The 26,665-nt window shown below is 44.0% G+C and overlaps 2 protein-coding genes across 3 annotated transcripts; both read right to left on the reverse strand.

Moving 5' to 3' along the window:
- Nucleotides 1–10,431: 10,431 nt before the first annotated feature.
- LOC127299532 (E3 ubiquitin-protein ligase WAV3-like) lies at nucleotides 10,432–12,667 on the reverse strand. Its single transcript, XM_051329499.2, has one exon. The coding sequence runs from the start codon at nucleotides 12,573–12,575 to the stop codon at nucleotides 10,710–10,712; it is 1,866 nt and encodes a 621-aa protein (XP_051185459.1). The 5' UTR covers nucleotides 12,576–12,667; the 3' UTR covers nucleotides 10,432–10,709.
- A 2,897-nt stretch (nucleotides 12,668–15,564) lies between these two features.
- LOC127299541 (WD repeat-containing protein WDS homolog) lies at nucleotides 15,565–21,575 on the reverse strand. 2 transcript variants are annotated; one of them, XM_051329511.2, is made up of 5 exons: nucleotides 20,534–21,575; nucleotides 20,126–20,227; nucleotides 16,835–17,479; nucleotides 16,637–16,774; nucleotides 15,565–15,969 (listed from the first exon to the last, which is right to left on the reverse strand). In XM_051329511.2, the coding sequence occupies exons 1-5, from the start codon at nucleotides 21,206–21,208 to the stop codon at nucleotides 15,799–15,801; spliced, it is 1,731 nt and encodes a 576-aa protein (XP_051185471.1). In that variant the 5' UTR covers nucleotides 21,209–21,575; the 3' UTR covers nucleotides 15,565–15,798. The 2 variants fall into 2 exon arrangements, with proteins under 2 accessions (XP_051185471.1, XP_051185477.1); XM_051329517.2 differs by lacking the exon at nucleotides 16,637–16,774 and having other exon boundaries at nucleotides 20,534–21,570.
- Nucleotides 21,576–26,665: the final 5,090 nt, after the last annotated feature.

The raw sequence follows: 26,665 nt of genomic DNA on the forward strand, positions 1-26,665 counted from the left end.
CGAGCGGTACCGCAAGCGGTAGTACCGCGATGTGTCCATGTGGACAAGTTCTGTGGGGATTCGAACTCAGAGCGGTAGTACCGCTTCCCAGAAGCGGTAGTACCGCTTAGGCAAAAACAGCACATAACGGTTGGATTTGGAGGGACCTATATAAATGCCCCTTCTTCTCCAGCTCGATTTAGCTCTTCTCTCTCTCTCCTCCATTGTTGCTGAGCTCAAAATAGAGGGGATCTCCCCATCCACCCAACCAATCTTGCTCATACTTTGAGGGGTGGTGGAGGAGACCCCGATCTATCATTCTACCGAGAGAAAGTTCGCCAATTTGTGATACTCCTTATTGGATCTTGGTGGTAGGGTTCCTTTGGTGGAGCATTGAAAGGGTTCCTTTGGTGGAGCATTGGCAGGGTTCCTTTGGTGGAGCATTGGAAGGGTTCCTTTGGTGGAGCATTGGAAGGGTTCCTTTGGTGGAGCATTGGAGAAGGGTTCCTATGGTGGAGCATTGGAGATGTGCAGCTATGGAAGCTAGCTTGGTGATGTACTATCTCCATAGGGTGTTGGGAGCATCCTTGTGTGTGTGGAGCTCGCCCCACCCTTGTGAAGGAATCACCGCCTCGACCGGTGCCTTAGTGGAAGAGGGGGAGCACCTCCGTGGAGCTCTCTCCAGGAAGAAGGTGAGGCCTTCCTTCGTGGTGTGGCCGTCTAGTCTCTTGTGTGAGACTAGCACCTCCTCAACGCAGACGTACTTCCTATTGTGGAAGGAACTGCGGTAAACAAACCTCGCCTCGTCTCCGCGCCCTCCAGTTGTCTCGTTCATTTCTCTTACTATCTTGTTGATTCCTTTACTTGTTGCACTTGTCCTAGTATCATTGTAGGAACACCACTATCGCTAAAGCTATCACCTTTACCTTCCGTTGCGCTAAAATTGAAAAAGGTTAAAACTTGTCGTAGCGCCATTCACCCCCCCCCCCTCTTGTTCGCTACGATCCATTCAAGAGAAAGATAGAGATGAGTGACTTGATGACGACAATGAATTCCTTGCTTCCGGACATAAGACTTGTGGCTTCAAGATTAACCACCCAATAAGCATCTCCGAAAGCAAGGCCCTTCATGGATCAAGAGTTAAAAATAGGAGCCCATTTTTCAATGGGCCCTATCTTCACATTCTTCTTTTCATTGATCCTTCTTCTTCTCTCGATCTTCTTTGGCATGATCGCCACTTCTCCTTCATTGCATAAGTCCTCATAGGCGTCAATGACTCCCTCCAAGAATTGGATTTGTACTTGAAGACTCTCAATCTCGGACTTCGAGTGGTTAGATTCATCTTCATGTTCCGATAGAGCTTCCTCAAGAAGAGAATTTCTTCTCAAGAGTGAATGCTTGTGTCTCTCTAAAGTGGAAATGTTGTCCTCATGATTACGACAAATGTAATCCTTGCTTGAGCGTTTGTATTCTTCTATGGCTTCATCTTGCATAAGCTTGATCACCATAAGTTTGTCCTTGCTTCTCTTAAGATAAGCAATTTCATCCTCATGGTTACAACAAGTGACCTTTTCTTTGCTCAAACGGATCCACTCCAACAAGGATTCATTTTGCCTCTCATTCACTTCAACTAGCTTGGCCTTGTGTTTCTTTAGAGTGGCAATCTCTTCTTCATGATCACAACATTTCACCTTCTCTTTACTCAAGCGATAGTATTCATCTAAGGCCTCCTCTTGAGTTGAGATGACTTCCAAGAATTTTGCATTGTGTCTTCTCAAGAAGCAAACTTCGTCAAGGAGCTTGTCACAACATGAATTAGGACCTTCATCTTCTTTCTTCTTGGCAAAGGTTGCAACATCCTCAATTGACCATTCATGATTTTCTTCAAGATAATCCTTCTTTGCCTTAAGCTTGTCCAACCAACCAAGAGCATAATCTCGGTCCTTGATGAGTTGGGAGATGAGAGAATTGTTGAAGTCTTCAAGAATAAGAGCACTAGCTTCAAGAGTCATACGCATGCACACTTCTTCCTCATAAGCTTGGGTGAGAGAGATAAGCCCCAATTCCTTCTTCTTTTCAAGCCCTTCATTTTCCACCATATGGTCTTCATCTCCAAGCATATTAGTTCTAGGCTTCTCGGTGGAGGAGATCTCGGTGACGTCGTTGTTGAGGGATAGCTTGGAGACCCGTTTGGAGAGAGAACTAAACCCGCTCTTGCGAACGAGCATTCCATCATGTTCATCTCTTCTTTCATAGATACACTCCGCAACAAGGTTCCTTTTGTCACCACAATTGTAGCAAGATGATCTTTTCCTTCTCTCATAGGTACAATCCACAACAAGGTTCCTTGTGTCGCCACAATTGTAGCAAGATGGTATTGAGCTTCGTCTCTTGATTCCATTCCAAAAACTCTTGGCGGCAAGAGCCATGTGTTCATGGTATTCGGCCTTGAGATCATCCAGACTCCACTCAATGGGATTCACATTACCTTCACTAGCTCCATAGTCCTTCATCTTCAATACAAGGTTGAGCTTGCGGGTATTGTGGGTGTGAGCAACACGGTCTTCCGCATTCTTCTTAGATATGGCCATTGACTTCGTCATGGCCATGTTGTTCACTTCATTAAAGCGAGAGCTTTGGATGTTCTCATGTCCGAGGAAGAGCATGTCAAGTTCGTCCCAAGCTTCCTTGGTGGTCTTGAGCGAGCGGATATGAGCGCGTCTCTTGGGAGTAATGGCCAAGTGAATCATGTTGATGGCGATGGCGTTGAGTTGGTCGTCCACCACTTCCCTTCTTGTCAAGTTCATTGGGTCTTGTGGTGAATATCCCTCTTCAATGATGCGCCAAAGCTCGGTAGAAGCACTGCGCACATGTGAACGCATTAAGAATTTCCAATCACCAAAGCTATTATATTCAAGTAGTGGTGGTGAACCATGAGGAAAAATGCATGGCATGGGTATTGGGACATTTACGGCACAAACACTTGGTGAAAACACCGCATGAGTATCTCTTAATTGTCCCGCAACCGGAGATTCATCCTTCCCCTTTGATGAGGTGTCAACGTCCTCACGATCCTTTTCCCGATGTGAATTTGTTGATCGCTCAACAATTTCAACACAAGGAAAAGTGTTAACTTGTGGTGGGGAAACATTGACACCTCTCTTAGTATCTATGATGGGGTTGGATTTCGGAGTAATCAACTCCATCATCATAGCCTTCAATTGAGATACAATGGATGACTCCAATTTCTTGAGGTCATCCAAAGTAGCCGGAGTATTATCGGCACTTGATGATGGAGATGATTGCTCACGGGGAAGGATTCCATTCACAACCACCTCTTGTTCGGCCATTTCTTAGGCGGTAAAGCCCGAACAAGAAAACCTTGCTCTGATACCACTTGAATGAATCGTAGCGAACAAGAGGGGGGTGAATGGCGCTACGACAAGTTTTAACCTTTTTCAATTTTAGCGCAACGGAAGGTAAAGGTGATAGCTTTAGCGATAGTGGTGTTCCTACAATGATACTAGGACAAGTGCAACAAGTAAAGGAATCAACAAGATAGTAAGAGAAAGGAGCGAGACAACCGGAGGGCGCGGAGACGAGGCGAGGTTTGTTTACCGCAGTTCCTTCCACAATAGGAAGTATGTCTGCGTTGAGGAGGTGCTAGTCTCACACAAGAGACTAGACGGCCACACCACGAAGGAAGGCCTCACCTTCTTCCTCGAGAGAGCTCCACGGAGGTGCTCCCCCTCTTCCACTAAGGCACCGGTCGAGGCGGTGATTCCTTCACAAGGTTGGGGCGAGCTCCACACACACAAGGATGCTCCCAACACCCTATGGAGCTAGTACATCACCAAGCTAGCTTCCATAGCTGCACATCTCCAATGCTCCACCATAGGAACCCTTCTCCAATGCTCCACCAAAGGAACCCTTCCAATGCTCCACCAAAGGAACCCTTCCAATGCTCCACCAAAGGAACCCTGCCAATGCTCCACCAAAGGAACCCTTCCAATGCTCCACCAAAGTAACCCTACCACCAAGATCCACTAAGGAGTATCACGAATTGGCGAACTTTCTCTTGGTAGAATGATAGATCGGGGTCTCCTCCACCACCCCTCAAAGTATGAGCAAGATTGGTTGGGTGGATGGGGAGATCCCCTCAATTTTGAGCTCAGCAACAATGGAGGAGAGAGAGAGAGAGAAGAGTTGATTTGGGCTGGAGAAGAAGGGGCCCTTTTATAGGTCCCTCAAATCCAACCGTTATGTGTTGTTTTTGCCTAAGCGATACTACCGCTTCTGGGAAGCGGTACTACCGCTCTGAGTTCGAATCCCCACAGAACTTGTCCACGTGGACACATAGCGGTACTACCGCTCGCGGTACCGCTCGAGGTACTGCAACAGGGTCCAAACCTTACTGGACTCGAAGCGGTACCACAGCGGTATGGCCGTAACGTGTTACGGTACTTGAGTGGTACCGTGGGCGGTACTACCGCTTACAAGCGGTACTACCGCTCATGGTACCGTAAAGGTACCATAACCTGTTCTGTGGGACAGTTTCGCGTGCAATCCTCAGAGCGGTATCTCGGGCGGTACCAGTAGGGGTAGCGGTACTACCGCTCCTGGTACCGGTAGTACCGCTATGGCTAAAACAGCTTTTTCCTCTTTTCCTCTCCTACCATGTTACCTCGCGACACACACACAAAACCAGAAAGCCTAAGAACTACGCTTCGGTCTTCTGATCATAATGTGTTCGGCGAGGGCACCGTACACCTTGCAAACCTATCAATGAAAAACTTTGTGCATGGTTAGAATTGTTCGAGTGTTGTTATCAAACACACAAAACAAGGGATATAGATCTTGCTCTTACAAGAAACATGGTTACCGCTCAACAAGCAACTTATAAGAAATAAGATACATAAGCTACATATTCTTTACCACAATAGTTTTTAAGCTATTTTCCCATGAGCTATATATTGCAAAGACAAGGAATGAAATTTTAAAGGTAGCACTCAAGCAATTTACTTTGGAATGGCAGAGAAATACCACATAGTAGGTAGGTATGGTGGACACAAATGGCATAGTTTTTGGCTCAAGGATTTGGATGCACGAGAAGTAATCCCTCTCAATAGAAGGCTTTGGCTAGCAAGGTTGTTTTGAAGCAAACACAAGTATGAACCGGTACAGCAAAACTTACATAAGAACATATTGCAAACATTATAAGACTCTACACTGTCTTCCTTGTTGTTCAAACACCTCACCAGAAAATATCTAGACTTTAGAGAGACCAATCATGCAAACCAAATGTCAACTAGTTCTACGGTAGTTCTTCACTAATAGGTGCAAAATACATGATGCAAGAGATTAAACATGATCTATTTGAGCACAACAATTGCCAAGTATCAAATTATTGAAGACAATATACCAATTACCACATGAAGCATTTTCTGTTTCCAACCATGTAACAATGAACGAAGCAGTTTGAACCTTCGCCATGAACATTAAAAGTAAAGCTAAGAGCACCAGTGTTCATATGAACAAGCGGAGCGTGTCTCTCTCCCACACAAGCATGAATTTATTCAGAGAATGAAAATAACAAAACGAAAATAAAAACACACAGACGCTCCAAGTAAAGTACATAAGATATGACGGAATAAAAATATAGTTTCACTAGAGGTGACCTGATAAGTTGTCGATGAAGAAGGGATGCCTTGGGCATCCCCAAGTTTAGATGCTTGAGTCTTCTTAAAATATGCAGGGATGAAAACTTCCTCCACACCAAACTCAAAACAAACTCATTAGAGGGTTAGTGCATAATCAAAAATTCACATATTCAGAGGTGACATAATCATTCTTAACACTTCTGGACATTGCACAAAGCTACTGGAAGTTAATGGAACAAAGAAATCCATTCAACATAGCAAAAGAGGCAATGTGAAATAAAAGGCAGAATCTGTCAAAACAGAACATTCCGTAAAGACGAATTTTTTTAGAGGCACTTAACTTGCTCAGATGAAAAAGCTCAAATTGAATGAAAGTTGCGTACATATCTGAGGATCACACACAAAAATTGGCATATTTTTCTGAGTTACCTACAGAGAGGCCTACTCAAATTCATGACAGCAAGAAATCTGTTTCTGCGCAGTAATCCAAATCTAGTATCAACCTTACTATCAAAGACTTTACTTGGAACAACAATGCAATAAAATAAAGATAAGGAGAGGTTGCTACAGTAGTAACAACTTCCAAGACCCAACAAAACAGTAGCAAAATAAAAACATGGGTTATCTCCCAAGAAGTGCTTTCTTTATAGCCATTAAGATGGGCTCAGTAATTTTAATGATGCTCTCGCAAGAAATAAGAGTTGAAGCAAAAGAGAGCATCAAAAGCAAATAAGAAATACTTTTAAGTCTAACCCACTTCCTATGAAAAGGAATCTTGTAAATAAACAAGTCATGTAAGCATAACGCAACAAGCATAGAAAGGCAACACAAGCGCAACTTCAAGATTCTCAACAAAAAGAGAGGTGTTTTAGTAACATGAAAATCCCTACAACCATATTGTCCTCTCTCATAAAGATTTTCAGTAGCATCATGAACAAACTCAACAATATAACTATCACATGAAACATTCTTATCATGAGCTACATGCATAAAATAATTACGACTCCCAACATAAGCATAGTCATTCTTATTAATTGTAGTGGGAGCAAATTCAACAAAGTAGCTATCATTATTATTCTCATCACCATAATCATCAAATATAGGAGACGTAGTACAATCATAATAAACTTTATCCTCCATAGTAGGTGGCACCAAAATACCACTATCATTATAATCATCATAAATGGGAGGCAAAGTATCATCAAAGAAAATTTTCTCCTCAAAACTTGGGGGGCTAAAAATATCACAACCAGCTTCCCCAAGCTTAAATTCTTCCATAGCATTAGCAATAATAGTGTTCAAAGAGTTCATGCTAATAACATTGCTACAACTATTTTGCAAACAAAGTTCCATGGGTTTTTTAATTCTCTCTTCAAACACATCATGTCCTAATTCAATATAAATTTCATAAAGATCTCTAATTTTTTGTTGTTGTTTTCCATTAAGTCTAACTAGTGAAAATAAAAATAAGAAACAAAAAGATGCAATTGCAGGATCTAAAGGAAATAGCTTCAAGCACTCACACATCGGCAACAATGCTAGGAAATAGCTTAGTAGTCGGAGGATGTGAATACCTTTTACCTTACCTCCCTGGCAACGGCGCGAGAAAATAACTTGATGTCTACGCACGCTTCTATTCCTGTAGACAGTGTTGGGCCTCCAAGAGCAGAGGTTTGTAGAACAGCAGCAAGTTTCCCTTAAGTGAATCACCCAAGGTTTATCGAACTCAGGGAGGTAGAGGTCAAAGATATCCCTCTCAAGCAACCCTGCAATTACGATACAAGAAGTCTCTTGTGTCCCCAACACACCTAATACACTTGTCAGATGTATAGGTGCACTAGTTCGGCGAAGAGATAGTAAGATGCAAGTGATATGGATGATTATGAGTGATAATAACAATCTGAAATAAATATGGCAGCAAGTAAACATGCAGCAGAACAGTAAATAAACGGTGATTCGATATTTGGAAACAAGGCCTAGGGATCCTACTTTCACTAGTGGACACTCTCAACAATGATCACATAATAAAACTACTCTACACTCTCTTGTTGGATAACAAACACCATTCATTGTGTAGGGCTATAAAAGCACACCTCAAGCCGGAGTAAACAAGCTCCACAACATCCGGAGTTCATATTTAAATAACCTCTAGAGTGCATAATAGACCGTTGCAATTTAGACCGAGTACTAACATAGCATACACACTGTCAACAATAGCTATGAAAGGGGGAATAGATCGCATCAATACTATCATAGTAATAGTTAACTTCATAATCTACAAGAGATTACAATCATAACCTACGCCAAGTACTACATGATGCACACACTGTCAACATTACATCATGGAGGAGGAATAGACTACTTTAATAACATCACTAGAGTAGCACATAGATTAATAGTGATACAAAGCTCATGATGACATAAAGATCACACCATGGGAGAGAGAGATGAACCACATAGCTACCGGTAGAGCCCTCAGCCTCGGGGGAGAACTACTCCCTCTTCATCATGGGAGACAGCGATGGCGATGAAGATGGCGGTGGTGTCGATGGAGATGACTCCGGGGGCAATTCCCCGTCCCGGCGGCGTGCCGGAACAGAGACTTCTGTCCCCCGAAACGGAGTTTCGCGATGGCGGCGGCGTCCCTGGAGTCTTTCTGGAGCTTCGTCAATTGGTGTCGGGTTTTTAGGTCACGAGGAACTTTATAGGCGAAGAGGCGGAGTCGGAGGGGCAACAGGGCTCCCTCACCACATGGCGGTGCGGCCAGGGTGGGACCCGCGCCCCCCTATGGTGTGGATCCCCCTTGGCCCCCCTCCGGCTCTCCTTCGGTGTTCTGGAACATTCCGGGGAAAATAAGGCCTTAGGCTTTTGTTTCGTCCAATTCCGAGAATATTGCCCGAACAATCTTTCTGGAACAAAAAACAGCAGAAAACAGGAACTGGCACTGTGGCATCTTGTTAGTAGGTTAGTTCCGGAAAATGCATAAAATCATTATAAAGTGTGAGCAAAACATGTAGGTATTGTCATAAAACTAGCATGGAACATCAGAAATTATAGATACGTTGGAGACGTATCACTGGCTCCCGCCGGAGATTGACTGGATCAAGGTAAACACGGACGGAGCTTGGCACAAGGCTTCAGAGAAGGGTGGTGGAGGAGTGGTTGTTCGCGACCACGATGGACGCTTCTTGGCCGGAGCGTGCCATTTTTTCCCCTCCTCGCCTGATCCTGAAGCGGCGGAGCTCCAAGCCTGCATGCGAGCCATGGAGTTGATCAAGCAATTCAAGCTGAAGAAGGTAGTGCTGGAGTTGGACTGCGTGAACGTGGTTCGGAAGCTTAATGGAATGGAAATGGACCGATCAGCAAAGCTCGGTTATTGAAGATTTGAAACAGGGACTCAAAGCGCTGGATGGCCATGTGGTCAAATGGGTGAGGCGATCAGCCAATTCGGTTGCTCACAGATTAGCGAAGGAAAGCTGCGATTTAGAATTGTGTAAAACTTGGTTTCTATTTTCTCCAGATTGTATTGTGGATGAGTTAGCTCAGGATATGCCTGGGGCTTAATAATAAAGGCAGCAATTTCCTCTAAAAAAAAAAGACTTACTCCATGTTGTTCATTTTACGAGATTTATTTAGTATGCGTGACTCACATCACCGGAAACTCCTATGTGGCCATGTTCATGTACACACGTTTTGCTTAATGAACGATGGTTTTTCGTGAGGCTTTTCTTGATCGAATCAGTGACCAAAATTACCGGTTTCGTTCTAAATACCTTTGTTCTGGACTCTTAGATTGATTCTCAGTCAATACGCCCACCCCTAAGCAGAGGTGTGCTGGTTACCATTAAAAAATAATCTAACCTCCCATGATGTGCTACTTAATGGGATTTTTTTTCAATCGAAGGAGCATGTGTACGTAGAATCTTACTTTACTTTAAGATGATATATATATATATATCCTACTAGTATTAATTGCTATTTTCAAACTATAATATAGTTTATTTACGAAAATGTCAATTCAATTACTGATCTGTCTTCACAATTCAGTTCATCTAGGGGAGGGCTTCAAAACAAGATGCTTGATGATTAATTTTCCGTCGCCGCCATTTGTTTGATTGTGCTCTATTCGTCTCATAATATAAGATGTTATTACAATTAATATATAAGTATATATTTAGTTGCAATAAATTCTTATATTATGTGATGCCTGGGGTAGTACCATAGTGCCATGTTACAACGAACGAAACCAGACTATGGCCAGCCGCCCAAGGGATTTCAGCTATTTATTTGTTATAAATTCAGCACACTGATAGCGCATTTTACTCTCCTTAAGCTTATTACTTAGTTCTCCTAGAGCTATCACTGGTGGCACGATAGCCTCACACATGGTGGCGACAAAAGAAATTCATGAATGCATGATATGGGGTTGAAGTTCTCGTCAAAGATGGAATGCTAGTTGTTGAATTAGAATAACAGCTTTGTCTTGTGAGAAATTATTTTGAATTTTCAGAACTAACAAGTTAACTCTGATGATGTAAGCATGGTCTGGAATACATGGGTGCTACGATTATTTTTCACACGAATGCCAATTAAATTTCTTGAGAAGTGAGATCTGTTTGTTCATTTTCAGAACAAGAAAAAAAAAAACTCTATGGTCTGAATCCTATAGCTTGACAAGAGGGTATTTTCTAGACCATGGTCGACAGGATTTATAGTCCACGTGATAGGGGTGAGAAACTTGTTGATCTGATTCAAAGAGATGAGAAAAATACTTTATAAGGATCACGAGCAAATGTCAGCTCCTTTCATAAAATAAAAACCCAATGACCCAATGACCACAACGGATAAAACAAGACATCAGAGCTGACATTGGCCTCTCAGAGCAGAAAGACAAAACATCACACACCAACAAGTTAACTCTGATGATGTAAGCATGGTCTGGAATACATGGGTGCTACGATTATTTTTCACACGAATGCCAATTAAATTTCTTGAGAAGTGAGATCTGTTTGGTCATTTTCAGAAGAAGGAAAAAAAAACTCTTTGGTCTGAATCCTAATCTTGGTGGGTTCAATAGTTTGCGCTCCTTCGCCGGTCCTTGCTCCTCAGCTCCCGCGATCTCCGCGATCGGTCCAGCATGTCCATCATCGCCGGCGTCATGTACGAGAACGACGCTGTCGACATCTGCGTCGTGGCACGGCCGGACTCTGCTCCGCGGCCCGCCGTCTCGCCGTCGCAAGACATCTGCCGAGACGTGGCGCGCTGCTGCGCGTGCGAGCTCAGCCCTGCGAGCACGTACGCCCGCCCGGACAGCTCGTACCGCCGCCGGTCCGCCACGCGCGCGCGCATCTCCTGAAGGTCTCGCGACAGCTCCACGCACATGGAGTCCCCCGCCCGGGCCGCCGCCGAGCGCGCCACGGCTCGCTGCTTCTTCCGGAGTATCTCTACCGCCTCCTCATGCGCGCCCCGCTCCGCCGCCGCTCGAGCCGCGGCGATGCCGTCCGTCGCCTCCAACCGGACGCGCTCCCGGTCGACCTCCGCGGAGCGCTCGAGGCTCGCCGCCCGCGACGGCCTGAGCACCACGGCGTCCTCGCCGTCCACGTTGGTTGGCAGTCCGGTAGCCATGTCCCGGTAAGCGCAGCTGACTTGCATCAGGTGGGTGACGTCCGAGGTGACGCGCGCTCTGGGCACGTCCATGAGCAGCAAGAAGCGCCTCTCCTCGTCCGCGTAGAGCTCGCCGACGTCGATGGATGCGGCGCGGCCGTCCTCGTCGATGCGGCTCCTGTAGCAGCCGGAGCTGACCGACCGCACCCGCACGCCCGTGTTCGCGCACGCGACGTCGACGCGCAATTCCTGCACGGCGACGGAGAGGAGGCCGCCGATGCACTGCGCGAAGGCGTCCTGGATGTCCGCCTCGTTCTCGATGAAGGAGAAGGTGCCGCCCGTGGCCTCGGCGATGGTGTGCATGGCCGCCGCGTCGTGGTCGGTGCCGAACCCGAATGTGTGGACCGGCGCGGACCGGTAGCCGTCGCCGGTGTACGCGAAGGAAGGCGGCACGAGCGCGTCGTAGTCGGCGTCCTGGCCGCGCCTGGGCACCGTGTACGTGTCCTGCCCATCCGACAGGAGTATCACGCTCGCGACGGCGTTCCGGTGGAGGCGGTCATCGAGCACCTTGGCGGCCTTCCGGAGCGCGGCGCCGATGTTGGTGCCGCCGCCGGCAGCGAGCGACTCCACGGCGCGCTTCGCCAGGGCCTTCCCGCCGTCCGACTCCGACATGCGCGCGAGCCGCATCAGGCGGCTGGCGCCGGAGGAGAAGGAGACGACGCAGAGGCGGTCGGCGGGGCCGAGGCTGTCGACGACGAAGCCCATGGCCTGCTTCAGCAGCGCCAGCTTGCTCCCCACCATGCTGCCGCTCACGTCGAGCACGGTCACCAGGTCGAGCGGCGCCCGAGCGCGCGGTGGCGCGTCGGCGATCGACATGCAACCGCTTCCCGGAGCCCTCGCGTGCAGGAGCACGGCGAAGTTTTCGTGGGTGGCGTCCCGCGGGAGAGACGAGTACTCGCAGTGCGTGTTGAGAGCCACCGCTATCGACCCGCTGGACGACGTTGAGCCTGCTGCGCTATGGTGTCGGTCGCCGAGAGGCCGAGGCGCTCGGACTAGCGGGTCGTCGTCGTCGAACACGCGCGGCTCCTTGGGCCGGAAGAAGGGCTGCGCTGGCACGCGCGACGCTGGTGGCGACGGCGTGCTCTTGGAGGAGCGGAAGGACGGCAGCTCGCGGCAGCGCGCGCTGCAGAGCGGGCAGGCCTGACTGGTGCTGCTCGCGAGGACGCAGCGGAAGTGAAATTGGTGGGAGCAGTCGGCGGTGAAGCCGCTGCCGCCGATGCCACGGCGCATGTCGCCATTGCAGATGGCGCAGGTGCTGATGTTGCTCTCCATTGCCGTGGTCTGACCGTGGACACAAGAAACTGCTGTGGGTGTGGGGGAGAGGTTTGACAACTAGAGGATGACAGCGATTAGAAAATGCATTCTCGCTGTTATCGCGCGTACGCTCCGTGTTGAACACGAATTAAATTCCCAAGCAAGTCATCGTTTGCTGCGAATTAATTACTACTACTAGTACTAGTACTACACTAGAAGAAGAATCCATCGCTGCAGGCCTGTAATGTAAAAGAAAATTCCAATCCTGATTTCGTCTTGGGGAACAAGGTCAGCCAATTGTCATGCCAGAATCAAATGGTTATGGAACACTGGATCTTTTTCGCACGTTGGATCTGAACCCACCGGCATTTCTTTAACTACACTTGCACGAAATCAGGATTGGAATTTTCTTTATCTTTAAAATAATCCAACGCTGAGAACCATAGGGTCAGTGAAAACCAGTTTGATTCTGGCATACAATTGGCTGACCTTGTTCGGTTGTTCCCAATACTCAATGGCCGCATATTTTCTCTTTTGATTTCAGTTCAGGATTTGATTCAGTCTGAAGATGAGCAGCAACTTTCTCACTTCCCTTTATCTGTGGAGGCCTTCCAGGAGGTAAATGGTTTTCAGCAAGTTGTTAACGGTTTTGATCTTCACCAACTCAAAGACACTTGAAATACCCATCGGGGATTACTATTCTGTATCTAAGCCGTGTCTTTCACTGGCAGCAGGAATTCCAAAGCCATTTAAAAGTAGGGGAATGATGAACTGGACCTTGAAAATATTTGTACCGTTTGCTTGTTGTGTAATAGAAGCTGGATCGGATGATATTGGGAACATGTCTAGGGAAATGTTGCTGGATCAAATGGCTTCTGGCTTCGATTACACAACTAGGGAAATGTTGCAGAGCAAACTTTCTTAATCCCAGATTATTCTTGCATAATGTGTGGCTCTTACATCATCTTGAAAAACAAGGATCATCTCTTCCTTTCTTGCACTTTTGCTTCTTTAAGAACATTTCAAGCAGACTCTAAAGGCCGAAAACTATTGTATTATTTTATACTTTCTCCATTTCCAAATAGTTGAAAGTTCTAGTTTCACTTTGGACCGAAATAATTGAAAGTATAAAAGAGGCGGTCCTACGATCCTTCTCATGCCACGATGAAGATCTGCTTGATGCATGTCTTCATTGATCTGGACAGAGTCTTGAGTTTCGAAAGACTTCGTCGGCGAAATTCAATAGACGACATGCTTGGAGGTTGCTGGATCGGATGATATTGGGTCGCGCGCAACCATATTTTTTTTACCGTTTGCTTGTTGCGAAGCTCTGCATTCTATTATCATCGTGGAACATGTCTTTAATTCCACATGATGAAGTTAGTTGCGGAGAATGGCATGATAGCTAGATGGTAGAGTCCTGGTGGCGAGGTGATTAGTGACTTGGAGCAGCGGGCATCAGCAAGTGGGGATGAGAGAAATTCAGAGTCTAACTTGTTGGCCTTAATTGGTTGTGCCCAGCAATAGCTTTATTAAAGACATTATTTTGTGAACGTGGATGTATTTATGGGTGAAAAACTAACGACACTTGTGCACTGTTTTCTTCTAGAAGACGTTGATTTTGGAGAAGATGAATTTCGGGTGTTGTCTTGGTGGTGTTTAGTCTACTGCTACAAGGAATATATCAATCTAGTGGGACTTTTCTTTTTTGTAATTTCTTTTTTTACGTTGCATCCGTATTGACATTAGAGCAAGTACAATAAGATACAATCAGCTGGCTATAAGAAATAAAATATTATAAGTTTGCTTAGTTGGAGAAGAGAGATTAGGAGAGAGAAGAGAAGTGGCCTCTTATCTAAGACTAGTCACAATGAGAGTATCATAGGTAGTATCATGCATGCCATGTAAACAAAAATCTGATGTAGCACATCAATTAATGAGAAGAGAGGTGAGAGTAGTATCATAGATAGATACTGTATCATAGCACGTAAAACTAGAAATTTTAGTGCCAAGCAGATCATGTACACATATTTGCATTGAGATTCTACAAAACATTAAATATGATGGAACTATGATACTAATTCATGATATTATGCATTGTAGGCGTAGTATCATAAACTAGTATCTGCTAGTCTATGATACTTCCCATTGTGACTAGTCTAATAGTCAGCTCTAGCACGTGCTCCTATGCATTATGTGAGACTAAAAAGTGGGTCATATATCGTAAAAGTACTACACTTTTATAGCTTACTATTGTACATGCTAGCTATAAGTTGACTACTACCTCCATCCCAAAAGCTTAAGGCCTATTTTTTTTTAGAAAGTCAAACGAAGTAAAGTTTGATCAAACTTTTAGAAAAAATTATGAACAAATATGATATTTTATAGGTACCATATAAAAATATATTTTATTATCTATCTAATGATATTGATTTTGTACTTTTCATGTTAATAATTTTTGATAAAAACTTAGTCAAACTTTACATATTTGAATTTCTGAAAAAAAAAATATAGACCTTAAGCCTTGGGATGGAGGTAGTATAGATTAGGTGGCAAATTGTTATAGCCGGCTACTATTGTTCATGCTCTTAGGAAACTGTGTTGTTGCAGAGGCTAGATGTAATAAGTATCGCCGCAATATTAATATATTCCCTTTATGGAAAAAGTCATCCTTTAGACACAAAGTTCCTAGTAATAAAGGAACCACTACGCTTGTGCTACGCTCAAAGATAGAGTTTGCTTAATTACAGATAACTTTGCTACTCCCTCCGATGAACTAAAACCACAACATTTATTATGGATCCAAGGAAGTACTGAACTCCCAAAAATTAGAAATACTTGTTTTTAACATAAATTAGGACGAAGAATAGTTTCACATGCGACACATAAGTTAGGAAGTTTCAATCGTTGAATCCAGACAGCCGGACTTTTGACATAGCAAAATAATTGGCAAATATCAATCCCATCTGTCCCAGTGGGTTCTTTACAGGGGGTGTAACAGATAGACTGAAAGGAACTACTGACCGGATTTGACGAATATTACGCAACCATAGTCCATGACATAAGAACACTCGTCTGATGCAACTGCGGTTCTTTACAGGGTTGTGTCGGGCAAAACTTCAACCAGTATATCTATGGCTGCTCAAAGTTTAATTCTCAAGTAGGAGGGAAAAAGATCCTGAACTAGTTTGTGCATACAGTCAAATGTACAACTATTTACAGGGAGACATACATAAACTTTTCAAGTCAAACTGTGAGTTTTGCTCGCTAGCCATATTCGAACTGTACGATCATCACTTGCGGAGGCCAACATCTGGGGCCTCTTAGGGTTCCAGCTTACACAATTTACAGTCATTGAGTGCCCATATAGGACCTTTATTGGCATCTCCATGCATCTTTGCCAAATGTACACCTGCTCCGATTGTTTCACATTCAGTATCAGGTTTGATTTAATATCTCTACGCATTAGCAAAAGGGAAAAATTCAACAGGAGCACAAGAAAACAGATGTGAATTCTTCCAATGGTTTCACATTCAGTATCATGTTGATGTTTATATTCCTATAGATGAAGTCATTCATCAGGTTAACTTAAATATCAACGTGTTTAGTCACAAAAAAATTGTGTTTGTTTGTTTATAGTGGTCCTCTAAAACTGTACATGCCAACTGATGTGTCTGCTTCCACTAGTTCATAGTGCTGATTTAGCAAAACTGCAAAACAAAAGCTATGCCATGCCGTCTGCTTGGTAACACCAACATAAAATTAGCAGGTCCGGAATCTTTAGCATTAATGTTAGTATTTCAGGTATAGAAGAATTGTATTTATGGCTCTGTTCCATATTAAGGACATTATTAGCGAGTCTGCAATGTTCAACATCACTCCTCACAGAGATGGTACAGTACAAGAGCATAAGAACTCCAAGCCCATGGTATTGCTTTATTCCAATCAGATGCCATACCACCTAATGGGGCCTTGTACGAGAGGTTGGTTACACTGCATATGTATGCCCATTAATGGAATCTAAGCAAGAAGTTGAAATGCAAGCAGGCTAAGATTTCTTCAAATGACAGCTAGTCTACCTTCACAGCTAACTCTAACCCTGTCAGGCTTAGTTTCGTTTTGTTTTTTGTTCTGATTCTTCTTTTAGCTTTGTTTTGACCTTGCTTGCCCGCTTTGTAGTTTGCTTCGTTACTTTGCGCCTTCTCGGTGTTCCTCTCCTAATTCAAAATGACATGCAATGAGTGTTCGATAAGAAAAAAGTCTTTAAGAGGGTGTACCTGTGAATCCTCACTGCCACTAGCAATGAACAGAGAGTCTGATCCCCCAAAGCAAGATCTAATAACAAATTTTCCTTGCTTGTGCCCCTTGAATTTATCTGGGTCACTCGAACTTCCATTGGTTTTCCACAGATGAATTTCCTGGCTATTAAGGTTGACAATCATTGACTGTCCATCACCTGAAAGAGAAAGAGATGAAATTGTCTGCCGTTCAGGAATTTTCCATTCCCGCCCCTTCCGAAGTTCTCGGATCCAGATTTCATTTGGACATACACAAATTAGCTTTTGGCCATCAGGTGTCACAGCAAGATCACTGACTTTAGGTATTCTCTCACCAGCCCACATTTCCAGTTCTCGACCTTCTAGGTCACAAGTGAAGATCATATTTGGAGAACTTTCAGGTTCAGAGCTCGCACATACTATTTTCTCTGAATTCGGAAACCATGCACACGAAGAGATGATGTGGTCAACTGAAGCCCCAAATTTAAGATTGCATTCACCAGTATCCATATTCCACAATTTTAAAGATTCCCCATTACCACAAGTGAGCAGCATTCTGTCATTTGGACTCCAGGCGACAAAAGATATTGGACTTTTGTGACCCTCTAGGCAGTACTTCTTGGTCAATGTATCATCTTCTGCAACCTAAATCACCTCTGGGGGGGGTTAGATATGACAATTGACAAGGATTTGAAGTTCTAATACAAGTGTGAAAATGAAAGTTAACATAGGACAGAAATTATATAAAGATTAAATGTGGATGCCAATAATAGAAAAGAATGTACTCGTGGACTGAAACATGTGATTTTGCAAAAGTGGTAACAGTATTCGTATACAAATCGCCTTTGCTACCTTTAAACGAGCTGTAAAATGATTAAATAATCAAAAGGGTGCATAGTCAGAACTCATAACCTCACACCTTATAGCGATTCCGCTCATGTATATTTCACTTTACATACTTACACTCTCATCTGTCCACTAGCTTAGGATATGAGACATCAATCAATGATGATTTAAAAAGGGGACATAGGCAACACTCCTAGTCCTACGCTTCTGGCACATCTTACAATGTGTACACAAGACTAGCTATCCAATACCATCTACTTCTTCACTCAAGATGTACATTGTACATGCGCCCCTTGGACAAATGAAGTTTAATTAGCACAAATAGATAAATTTATAGGATCTTTTATAAGGCGCGTAGACTTCAGTTTTATTAACGTATGCATGGCCTTAAGCGCAGATGTGTATGACCCTATTAAGTCTTCACAGTTAAAATGAAGCAAATGAGCAAACCAGAAAGAAGACCAAGATCTCACATGAGAAGCATGATCTTCCCAAGCCCAGGTTTGTATCACTATTCAGTTGAATACAGTCCCGTCTGCCTATCATTGAATAAAAATAGGAAGAGAGGATTACAGTTAATAATCTGAAGAGATGTAGTGTGGTAATAAGCATAAGACAATGATGAATCATGGGGATGTTACCAGAGGACGGCAGAAAAGGTCGCAAACGAAAGCAGTGAGTATGAACAGAGAAGACTACTGCCACTTGTAGTGTGGAAATCAATATTGTCTTCAACATTTATCTTTTCTCATAAATATCCATACCATTATAAAAGAATGGAACTCTAAGAATACTATACTATGGATGCGATTTTCATGACTAATTCAACAATGTCATCTCATAAGAGAAATAAAAAAGATTGAACAAATCAGTGGCTAAAATTCAGAAAGGTTTGACTACGTGTACTCTAAAATATGATGTATTTTTTAAATATGGACTAGGCTTGTTCATGGATGGCCCAGCCTGGTAGCACCAATCTGATCTCCCTGGCTCGGGTTCTGGAATTCCAATCTATGCCTCGGTTCCGAAAAAGAATTAACTAAATAACTACATTGGGATATAATTAAATATAAGCTTTAATCAGGGAAATTGTATTAGGGAGATGATAAAACGTTTCCTAAGAAAAACTTAGTTATCCTTTCTTAAGCAAAGAATAAGAAAAATCAGAAGCCCACTTTTCTTCAACCAGACCGCCTCGCATAGCCTTCGCAGACAACATGGGGGATGCGCCCCTGGCTGGCAATCAAGGGGTAGGGCCCTATAATCGTTATTTGACCCTTACCCAAGTGGCACATGACAATTTGGAAGATAGCAATGCATACTAGATCAAGTCCGATTAGCGGACATGCTAAAATATAGTGGAGAAAATAGTAAAGTTGATATTATCTTGACAATACAGATTCCTCTTTTTCCTCCCCAGAATAGAGCACTACAGACAAAACAAACTTCTATAAGTTGGTTCTCATATACTGCATCTTTGTGCGTTTAGCCAAATGAGGAAAACAGCTATTATTTGCTGCCAGCGTCTACTCCATATTATTTCCCAAGTTAGAAGGGTCACATAGCCAACATTCTAGGCAGTCCTGATTCTAGGTTGCTAGGTGCTTCCTAGGAGCCAAACAACAAGCAAGGGAAAGATGCATATTTCTCTTATATATTTTCTTCTCTCTCTGCACTCAATCAGACTGTACTTTTTGTGTGGAAATGTTCTAGATATCCAAGTGACTTATCCAGCAGTTGCCAATTGGCGTAGTTAATCACTAAGAGGTGCTAATTGATCAATGACAACTCGCAAACCTTTACAAATTAGTTCATTCCCAGGGTCCATAACTGAAGGGTCTGATCTCCTTCAAGAAAATTTATCATCATAAATGAAGTTTCTGGCAATGATCAGCCAACACTATATGTAACAAGGATATCAGAAAGGCTTGACAGTGTGTAGAACTTCTATTCATAGTCATAATCAGCAGGGGTAAGGAGCGTTCATCATTTAAGTGTGTCGTGGTGATGCCTCCAAGAGTTCAATTGAAACAATACCTCACCACAGGTAGTACTTAATGCACTAAGTTTGGGCAATATTCTATTCATAGTCATAATCAGAAAGGCTTGTCTACAACTCTGGCCAGTTTGACTCGAGATGTGTACTGCTAAGGTTGGGCAATATTCTAACAGTTAAATATTACTGTCAGAGTGAAACAGTGTATTCACTTTATCTGTTAGTAAATGATGTCACACATAGCTGGGAACAGAGCAACAAGACTATATATTGTGGTCTGAATCTGAGGTTCTGCTTCAGAAGTAAGTAAAATGATAAGATTATATATCATCGACAACGAGTTGATTTCTAAACCACTATGAAAACAAGATATAGTCTTAGTATCAGCTAGTAAAAGCAACATGGCACATAACCTTTGCAGGTCATTATTAGGTTGTGTAAAACTATACCTTCCATATGATGGCCGTACAATCACTTGAAGATGATGCAAGGTAGTTTCCATCATTTGAGAACTTTACAAACCAAACTTCATTTTTATGAGCACACAATATCTGCAAACAGGCATAGAAGTTTCAAGTATCCATCTCTGCAATACAGCCCCAGCACCTACGCATGGAATATGTCTAGTCATTTAGGATACATAAAATAGTATATGTTGGCCGTCCACTTTTGACAAACAAAATTAATAGTCTTATGGGTCTTCCTTTAGAAATATCAAAAATTATAACTATGTCAAGGATGGTTGAAAAATGTCTTGCCAGAGGAAACCTCTTAAACAGCAAGTTTTATGCCAATTAGCAAGGCAAGGTTATATTGGAGAATTTGTAAGACAAACAAAGATTTACAAAAATTCGCACCTGCGTGCAGCTAGAAGGGACCTGCTCGTCATGGCAATTGTGATCCTCAAACAGAGTGACCTCATCCGGCAGGTTATGATATATACAGGAAGCAACCTGCTGAATAACAGCGGTCTCCACCAAATGCTCAAGCCGCCCGCTTGGCACTCGGAACCATGGCGGCAATGCCTCAACCAAATCCAAGAAAAGCCCGATCCTCCATTCAGCAACAGCCTCCGGCGGAACCGCCCCCTCACACGAGACCACTGCGCGCGCCAGCCAGTGCACGCATTTCCTGTTGATGCCAAGGGGAGCGATCCGGCGCCAGAGCACCTCCGTTGCGAGACGCACGCCATCGTCCCCGGTACCCAGCAACTCCAAGAAGTGCCCTCTCCACACCAAGAACTCGGCAACCGCCCGGTTCCTCTCGCTAATGCCGGCAAGCGAGTCAATGGTCGCAGCGCACGCGTCCCATCGGCCAGACATTACGTCGAGCAGGAGGCGGTCGTGCTCCGGCGGGTAGAGCGGCACGCCGGACTCGGCCTCGAGCGCGGCGGCCGCCTTGGGGTAACCAAGGGAGTAGAGCGACTGCGCGATGACCCGCACGAGCTCCTCCCGGTCGACGAGGCCGAGGCGGCGTGGGGCCGGCCCCGTCTGGGCCGCGGCGTGGGAGGCAGAGCTCTCGGGCTGGTCCATGGACACGCCGGATTCGCCAGCTTGAGGGATTTTGCGTCCCCCAAGCAAGAGCAGAACCCGAGAAAAATCTCAGCTTTGGAGAGAGTGATTCGTGGATTTGGGGGGGAAGACTCTCGGATCAAAACGGCCGGGAAAGAAACGAAAATTCGGCAGTTGGAGGGAGTAGAGAAGACCAGTTGATCAAAATCGGCGCAGTTGGACGGAAAAATGGGAGGGAAACTTGAAATTCCGGGAGTTTCTTGGCGTGATTACGCGATGTTGGAAGAGGTGGTGCGGATTTTGAAATGATCAGATCAAAATTATGGGAGGGGTTTGGTTATGATGTGGATCTGTGGGCCAACGGAAGTGGATATTTTGGGGATGTAATACAGGTCGGTCGGTGGTTTTGGAACGGGGTGGGCTCCACGGTTCAACTACTCCTGTGCGCTGGAAAGCTCCTGGCCGTCCATTTTACATTACATTTGAATCTGAGACGCTTGAGATCTCTGGATGAGGATAAGATCGCCGGAATCGATCGATCTCTTCTCTCCTCTTTGTTTTTTTTCTACTGTAGATTTTTTCTTTCTCTGTATTTGCAGAACATTTCTCAAGCCCACGAAGCACTGGCGCGAGATCGGCCCGGTCAGAACTAACATTGCGTAGTGCAAAGCGACCCAACATATAGCATAAAACTAGGATGGTGAAAATAGAGCGGAAAGTTTCGGGCTTTTCTGCAAAAAGATGGAAAGTGAAAGCCGAAACCTAGAGTTAATCTAGAACTAACTTAATTCCTAGTTAACCTAGAGCTAGCAAAAGCATTTCCCTAAAAAAATGATGTGATTCATACACATGGGAATCGCACATAAGATGGATAACTGCGTATATCTTTCCTAGCTGCATATGGGTGTGATGAGAACTAGTCACGTCCAAAGAAAAAACATTAGCATCAGATCTCATGGCAGGGCCTAAATCATCTCATGTGATGTCGCTCTATAGTTAACATTTGGGTGGCATGCATGCATTCATGGATCTAGGATTTTTTTCCAAGTCTTGGCAAACTTGTTTAAAATTCAGAATCAATATGCATAGTTGCATATTGCAAGCATATGTGCCGTCGGAAAGGCTGGGCAGCTAACTGATTTGGAGGGATGTGAGATCCGCCGCTACATGCCTACATCGTGACGGTGATGGAAAATTTAGAAAAGAGTAAAGTGTGTTTTAAACCCTGAGTTTGTAGGGGTTATCAGAATCAAACCTTCAACTTTTTCAATCCCTGAATTTAGCACCTTAAACTTACATTCCCGATCATTCCTAGCCCGTTGTTCCTTTCCGCCAGGATTTGATGATGTGGCGGCGGTCAACGCTGGGACTGCTGAATCGACAAATATGAACAGAGAACATGCAGTTCCTCTTCATCATCTTCACAAGACCGACGAGCATTTGATTGAGAACACCACAAGCACGAACGAGTACGTCTTGGTTGCACACAACGTTACCCCTGCAGGTTGCCGCCGATTTGCACTACGTGGACATGTGGACCACGCACTTGCGCCGGTTCTTCATAGATTTGGTGCCCACGGTGCAAGCCTACATGCACACCATCTCGGGACTTCCTTCGGTGGTACCAGGCCAAGATCTTGTGTTCTTTCCGCACAACGCTTGTCTCTTAGCCCCCGCCCCTGTCAACGCGAGAGGGCTCCATTGCTTGTATAAGTGTCGGTCCGGTGGTTCGGCGAGGCCATCGCTCATTTCAAGTAGTCACACCACCGACGTTGTTACATGTGACATGTCCAAATTTCATAGCATCATTTTCTTCGTTTGCGTGGGCATCAAGTGTGCTAAAATTCTTGGTGAATGTGAAGCTGCATACTCTGGCTTGAACTTCGGTAGAGAAAAACAGTGAAAGAAATTTTGAACTAGCAGGAGGTTAGGAGCTAATCATTAAGGGGCTTTTTGGTTCAGTAGCTATCCACTAGATGGCGAGAGATAGCAGATTTTTTTATGGTTGAGCCCGCGTTTGATTTTGGAGGATGAGGCGGATAGGGATAGCAAGATTCTAGGAATGTTCCACTCAAAAACTGGTTGAGCACATCCGGCAAATGTGGAGGATGAGGGCAACCACTTCTCGTTAGTGTCCCTCCCTAGCCTCACCTCTGAGTTGTTTTCTTCCCTAACTCGCTCGTTCACCTTCCTTTGCCCTATCTCTTCTCGTCGTGTTTCTCTCTCTCAGACCGTGGCTAAATCGGGTAGTCACCAGTGGCTGGACCTAGTGAACAACGAAGGATCAGATGGGCAATTTGAGGCTACCACTCTACTCATCCACTCCTCATCCTTTCAAACAAATAAAAAATGGCTACCACTGACCACCTCTCATCCTACACAACCAAACCAACAATGGCTATCCTTACCCAAGTGGTTGGGGGTACCCTCATCCCCTAAACCAAATAGCCCCTAAAGTGACAACATCATGTTGCAGTTAAGCACATGAGTCTTGAAAGGCCTCATCAGCATCTTACCAAGACCACCACAACACCACGATGTTGGGTGTGACCATGGACAAGAAGGCGTAGCTCTACGGGACGTGCTACCATTGCGCGCGGTGGGAGTGCCTCTCATACCGCTACTCCGTGAGAAGCGCTGTCGTTGGTCGGTAAGGGGTGGATTATTATGGTCATAAATTAAGAGGGGTGGGGTATAAAGATGATAGATATGACATGCGGGTCAGAGATGTCAACGATGGGCAATCAAACAACCATTTTTTTTTGCGAATCATCAAACAACCATTTCTGCATAAGTAATCGTGTTGTTTGGCAACAACCTAAATTCCCCTTTAGGCCAGAACACTAAGTTTGGGGTGGTGATTCCTGGGATTGGGAGTCCAGGGTTCGATTTGACACCCTCTATAAAATTAAGATTTATTTCAGACTTTAATCTTTAAAAAAACAAAACGCCACGTGGAAATTATCATGGGCCACACCAAAAATTTCCAGGCAACTTCTTCCTCATGTCACGGGGAAAATGCGGCCACCTCCGCCGTATACGAGGGTCCTTGTTTTTTTAGCACTAGATCTCGACCCCTCTTGATTTTTGGTATATGAATAATGTAGGTACTTCTGTACAGGTCTATTTATAAAGGTGTGTACACGGTTGAAGAACATGGTAATGGATTTTTCTTTGTTCAATATTTATGGCAGGGTTATCTACTAATTGGCCATCCAACATCTTAGGAGTCGTTATATTTATTTGAGGATTATTTGTATTGAATCTTATTTTATTTTATCTCTTTTCGTTGGACTTGTGCGATTGTGGGCAACTGGGCATCATAGTTATGCAGTGGCGGCCGAATGTAACGATTAAATCATTTTAAATAACAAAGCGTGTTTATGAGAAAAAAAACCCTTTCTTCCATAAAACATATTTTATTTTTTTCTATATCTTTACTATTATATGTGAGTTCATACGTGCACGCGTGCTTTAATTGTGCCCCCTTGAATAGTTTTTCTGTTACCCCAGAGAATTAGTGCAGCTTATTTATAGGGTGCACAATAAAAGCATATACAAAGGTTGATAAGACTGTCTTATCTTAATCCTGCCACGTAATCTAGATATAAATAAAATATGATGTATAATAGGTTATTTTTTAGTCTAATCTTTTGTAACAAGACATCCTAAATTTATGGTGAGAGAGATTGTGCTAAGAGATGATCTCTTAGCTAAGAGAAGACAAATTTTTTTTATCTTTCTCTTTCCTCCACCTAAGCATTTATCATACGTGGCACCGCTAAGATGTCACCATTGTACATGCCCTAATACCGCCAGATTTTTTTACGGGACTCTCTAAGTCAGCAGGAAAGATTACGGACCGAATCTAGGCGTGGACTGCACAAGTAATTCTGAAAAACGTGTGATTACTCTAGGGTAAATTCTTCTATAACTACCAAAAAAATAATAGGAACGCGAGCCCTCTGTGCATATGTGGAGTTAATTTGTTAACGTACTAATTCTTCTTGCTATCCTTCGCACGGGTGCTTCTTCTTTTCAATCGAATAGTCGATCTACTTCCTCTGTCCTTAAAGTAGTAGTGTATATTTAGCTTTAACTTTGTTCATAAAAGGTTGTACATCTATTTTTCTAATACTAAAGTAGTAAAAAGTATTCTTCTTTCACCGCACGAAAATTAAATCCAACTATATTCACCACAAGTTATCTTAATTCCCTACATGTACTTAGCTCACTAAAAGTGAAAAAAATTAAAAAGAAAAAAGATATTGGTTTGCATCTTTTAAACGCAAATTTCTCTTCACTTTATAATATGTCTTGAAAATCCCACGTCCACTAAATTGTGGAGGGGAGGGAGCGAGTATTGTTTTCGTCGTTGTCCCCTATGTGTGGAGCCAAACCAAGGAACCTAGCCACCTAGGAGGAGATGAGGCGAGCCCGCCCATGCCCCCACCAACGGACCATGGACATGGACCCCGAAGGATTGACTCTCGCACCGCCAGCCCGAGCTATCCCACAAACAAGGTAGCAGACTTTGTGGGTGAAGCAAACGTCGAGCAATGCTATCAGGCACGTTGAACTGCGTGCGGGGGAAGCACATGCAATGTGGCCGCTTGTGTCCATCTCCCTGGCACAGATGAACTCACAGAGGACGACGTTGACGGCCTACGCCTCCGCACTACTTCTTCTTCGAAATAGGCTTTCGCCCCGCTTTATAAATAAAGCTGCAACGGCCGAACCGATACAAGGTGGAGAGAAGAACCTCTTACAAAGCAGATCAAAGATAAAACAAAAGAAGAACACAGAAAACCTAAACTTGCCACTGGAGACAGTTGCACGAAACCCAGTCGAGTCCGGACTCCACAACTACTGACGACCTCAAGAAGTTGAATAGATGGCTGAGGATTAATTGGGAAACGTTAGTCGGCCGGGCCCGCCAGGTTGCGCCCGCCACAGCTCCACGATCTTTCAGCGCAGCTCCGTGATCTTTCAGCGCAACTGCATTGATCGTTGCTTCTTGGTACGTTTCCTTGGTTCTTGGTCTTTGCATGAAGATTTTGTGTGCTTTTCTTGCAGTATGATTCTTTCCTTATATGTTAGATTTAATAGCGTGAAATATGTCTTACTGATAGTTCATGATTTTATTTTTGAGAATGACATGCGTTGGACTTTTAACTCATCGGTTCCAAAATTTACCGCCACAATGGATCTTGAACTGGTTAACCTGGTTTGTGCAGCACGGGTTACGTAGAGCCTATAGAGTGTTATTCTATTAGTGAATTTTTGTTGCTCATGTAGTCGTGACCCCACACATTGTCTTTAAACAAGAGGAGTGTCCGGATGAAAATGGTGAGACTATAATAACTATATTAGATGAAAATTGACATTGATCATGTAATTTTAGTACAAATAAATTATATTTTACTACAGTTTTTAGCAACAATATACTTTTCTTTTCTTTTCGTGAATTGGAAATTA

The sequence above is a fragment of the Lolium perenne genome, chromosome 1, assembly GCF_019359855.2.
Source record: "Lolium perenne isolate Kyuss_39 chromosome 1, Kyuss_2.0, whole genome shotgun sequence".
NCBI classification, from domain to species: Eukaryota; Viridiplantae; Streptophyta; class Magnoliopsida; order Poales; family Poaceae; genus Lolium; species Lolium perenne.

Coding starts and splice junctions, on each gene's coding strand:
- LOC127299532 (XM_051329499.2), bottom strand. CDS start 12,575: ATGGAGAGCAACATCAGCACCTGCGCCATCTGCAATGGCGACATGCGC.
- LOC127299541 (XM_051329511.2), bottom strand. CDS start 21,208: ATGGACCAGCCCGAGAGCTCTGCCTCCCACGCCGCGGCCCAGACGGGG. Junction 20,228..20,533: donor TCCCTTCTAGCTGCACGCAG/GTGCGAATTTTT, acceptor GCCTGTTTGCAG/ATATTGTGTGCTCATAAAAA. Junction 15,970..16,636: donor GGTTAGAGTTAGCTGTGAAG/GTAGACTAGCTG, acceptor CAATCGGAGCAG/GTGTACATTTGGCAAAGATG.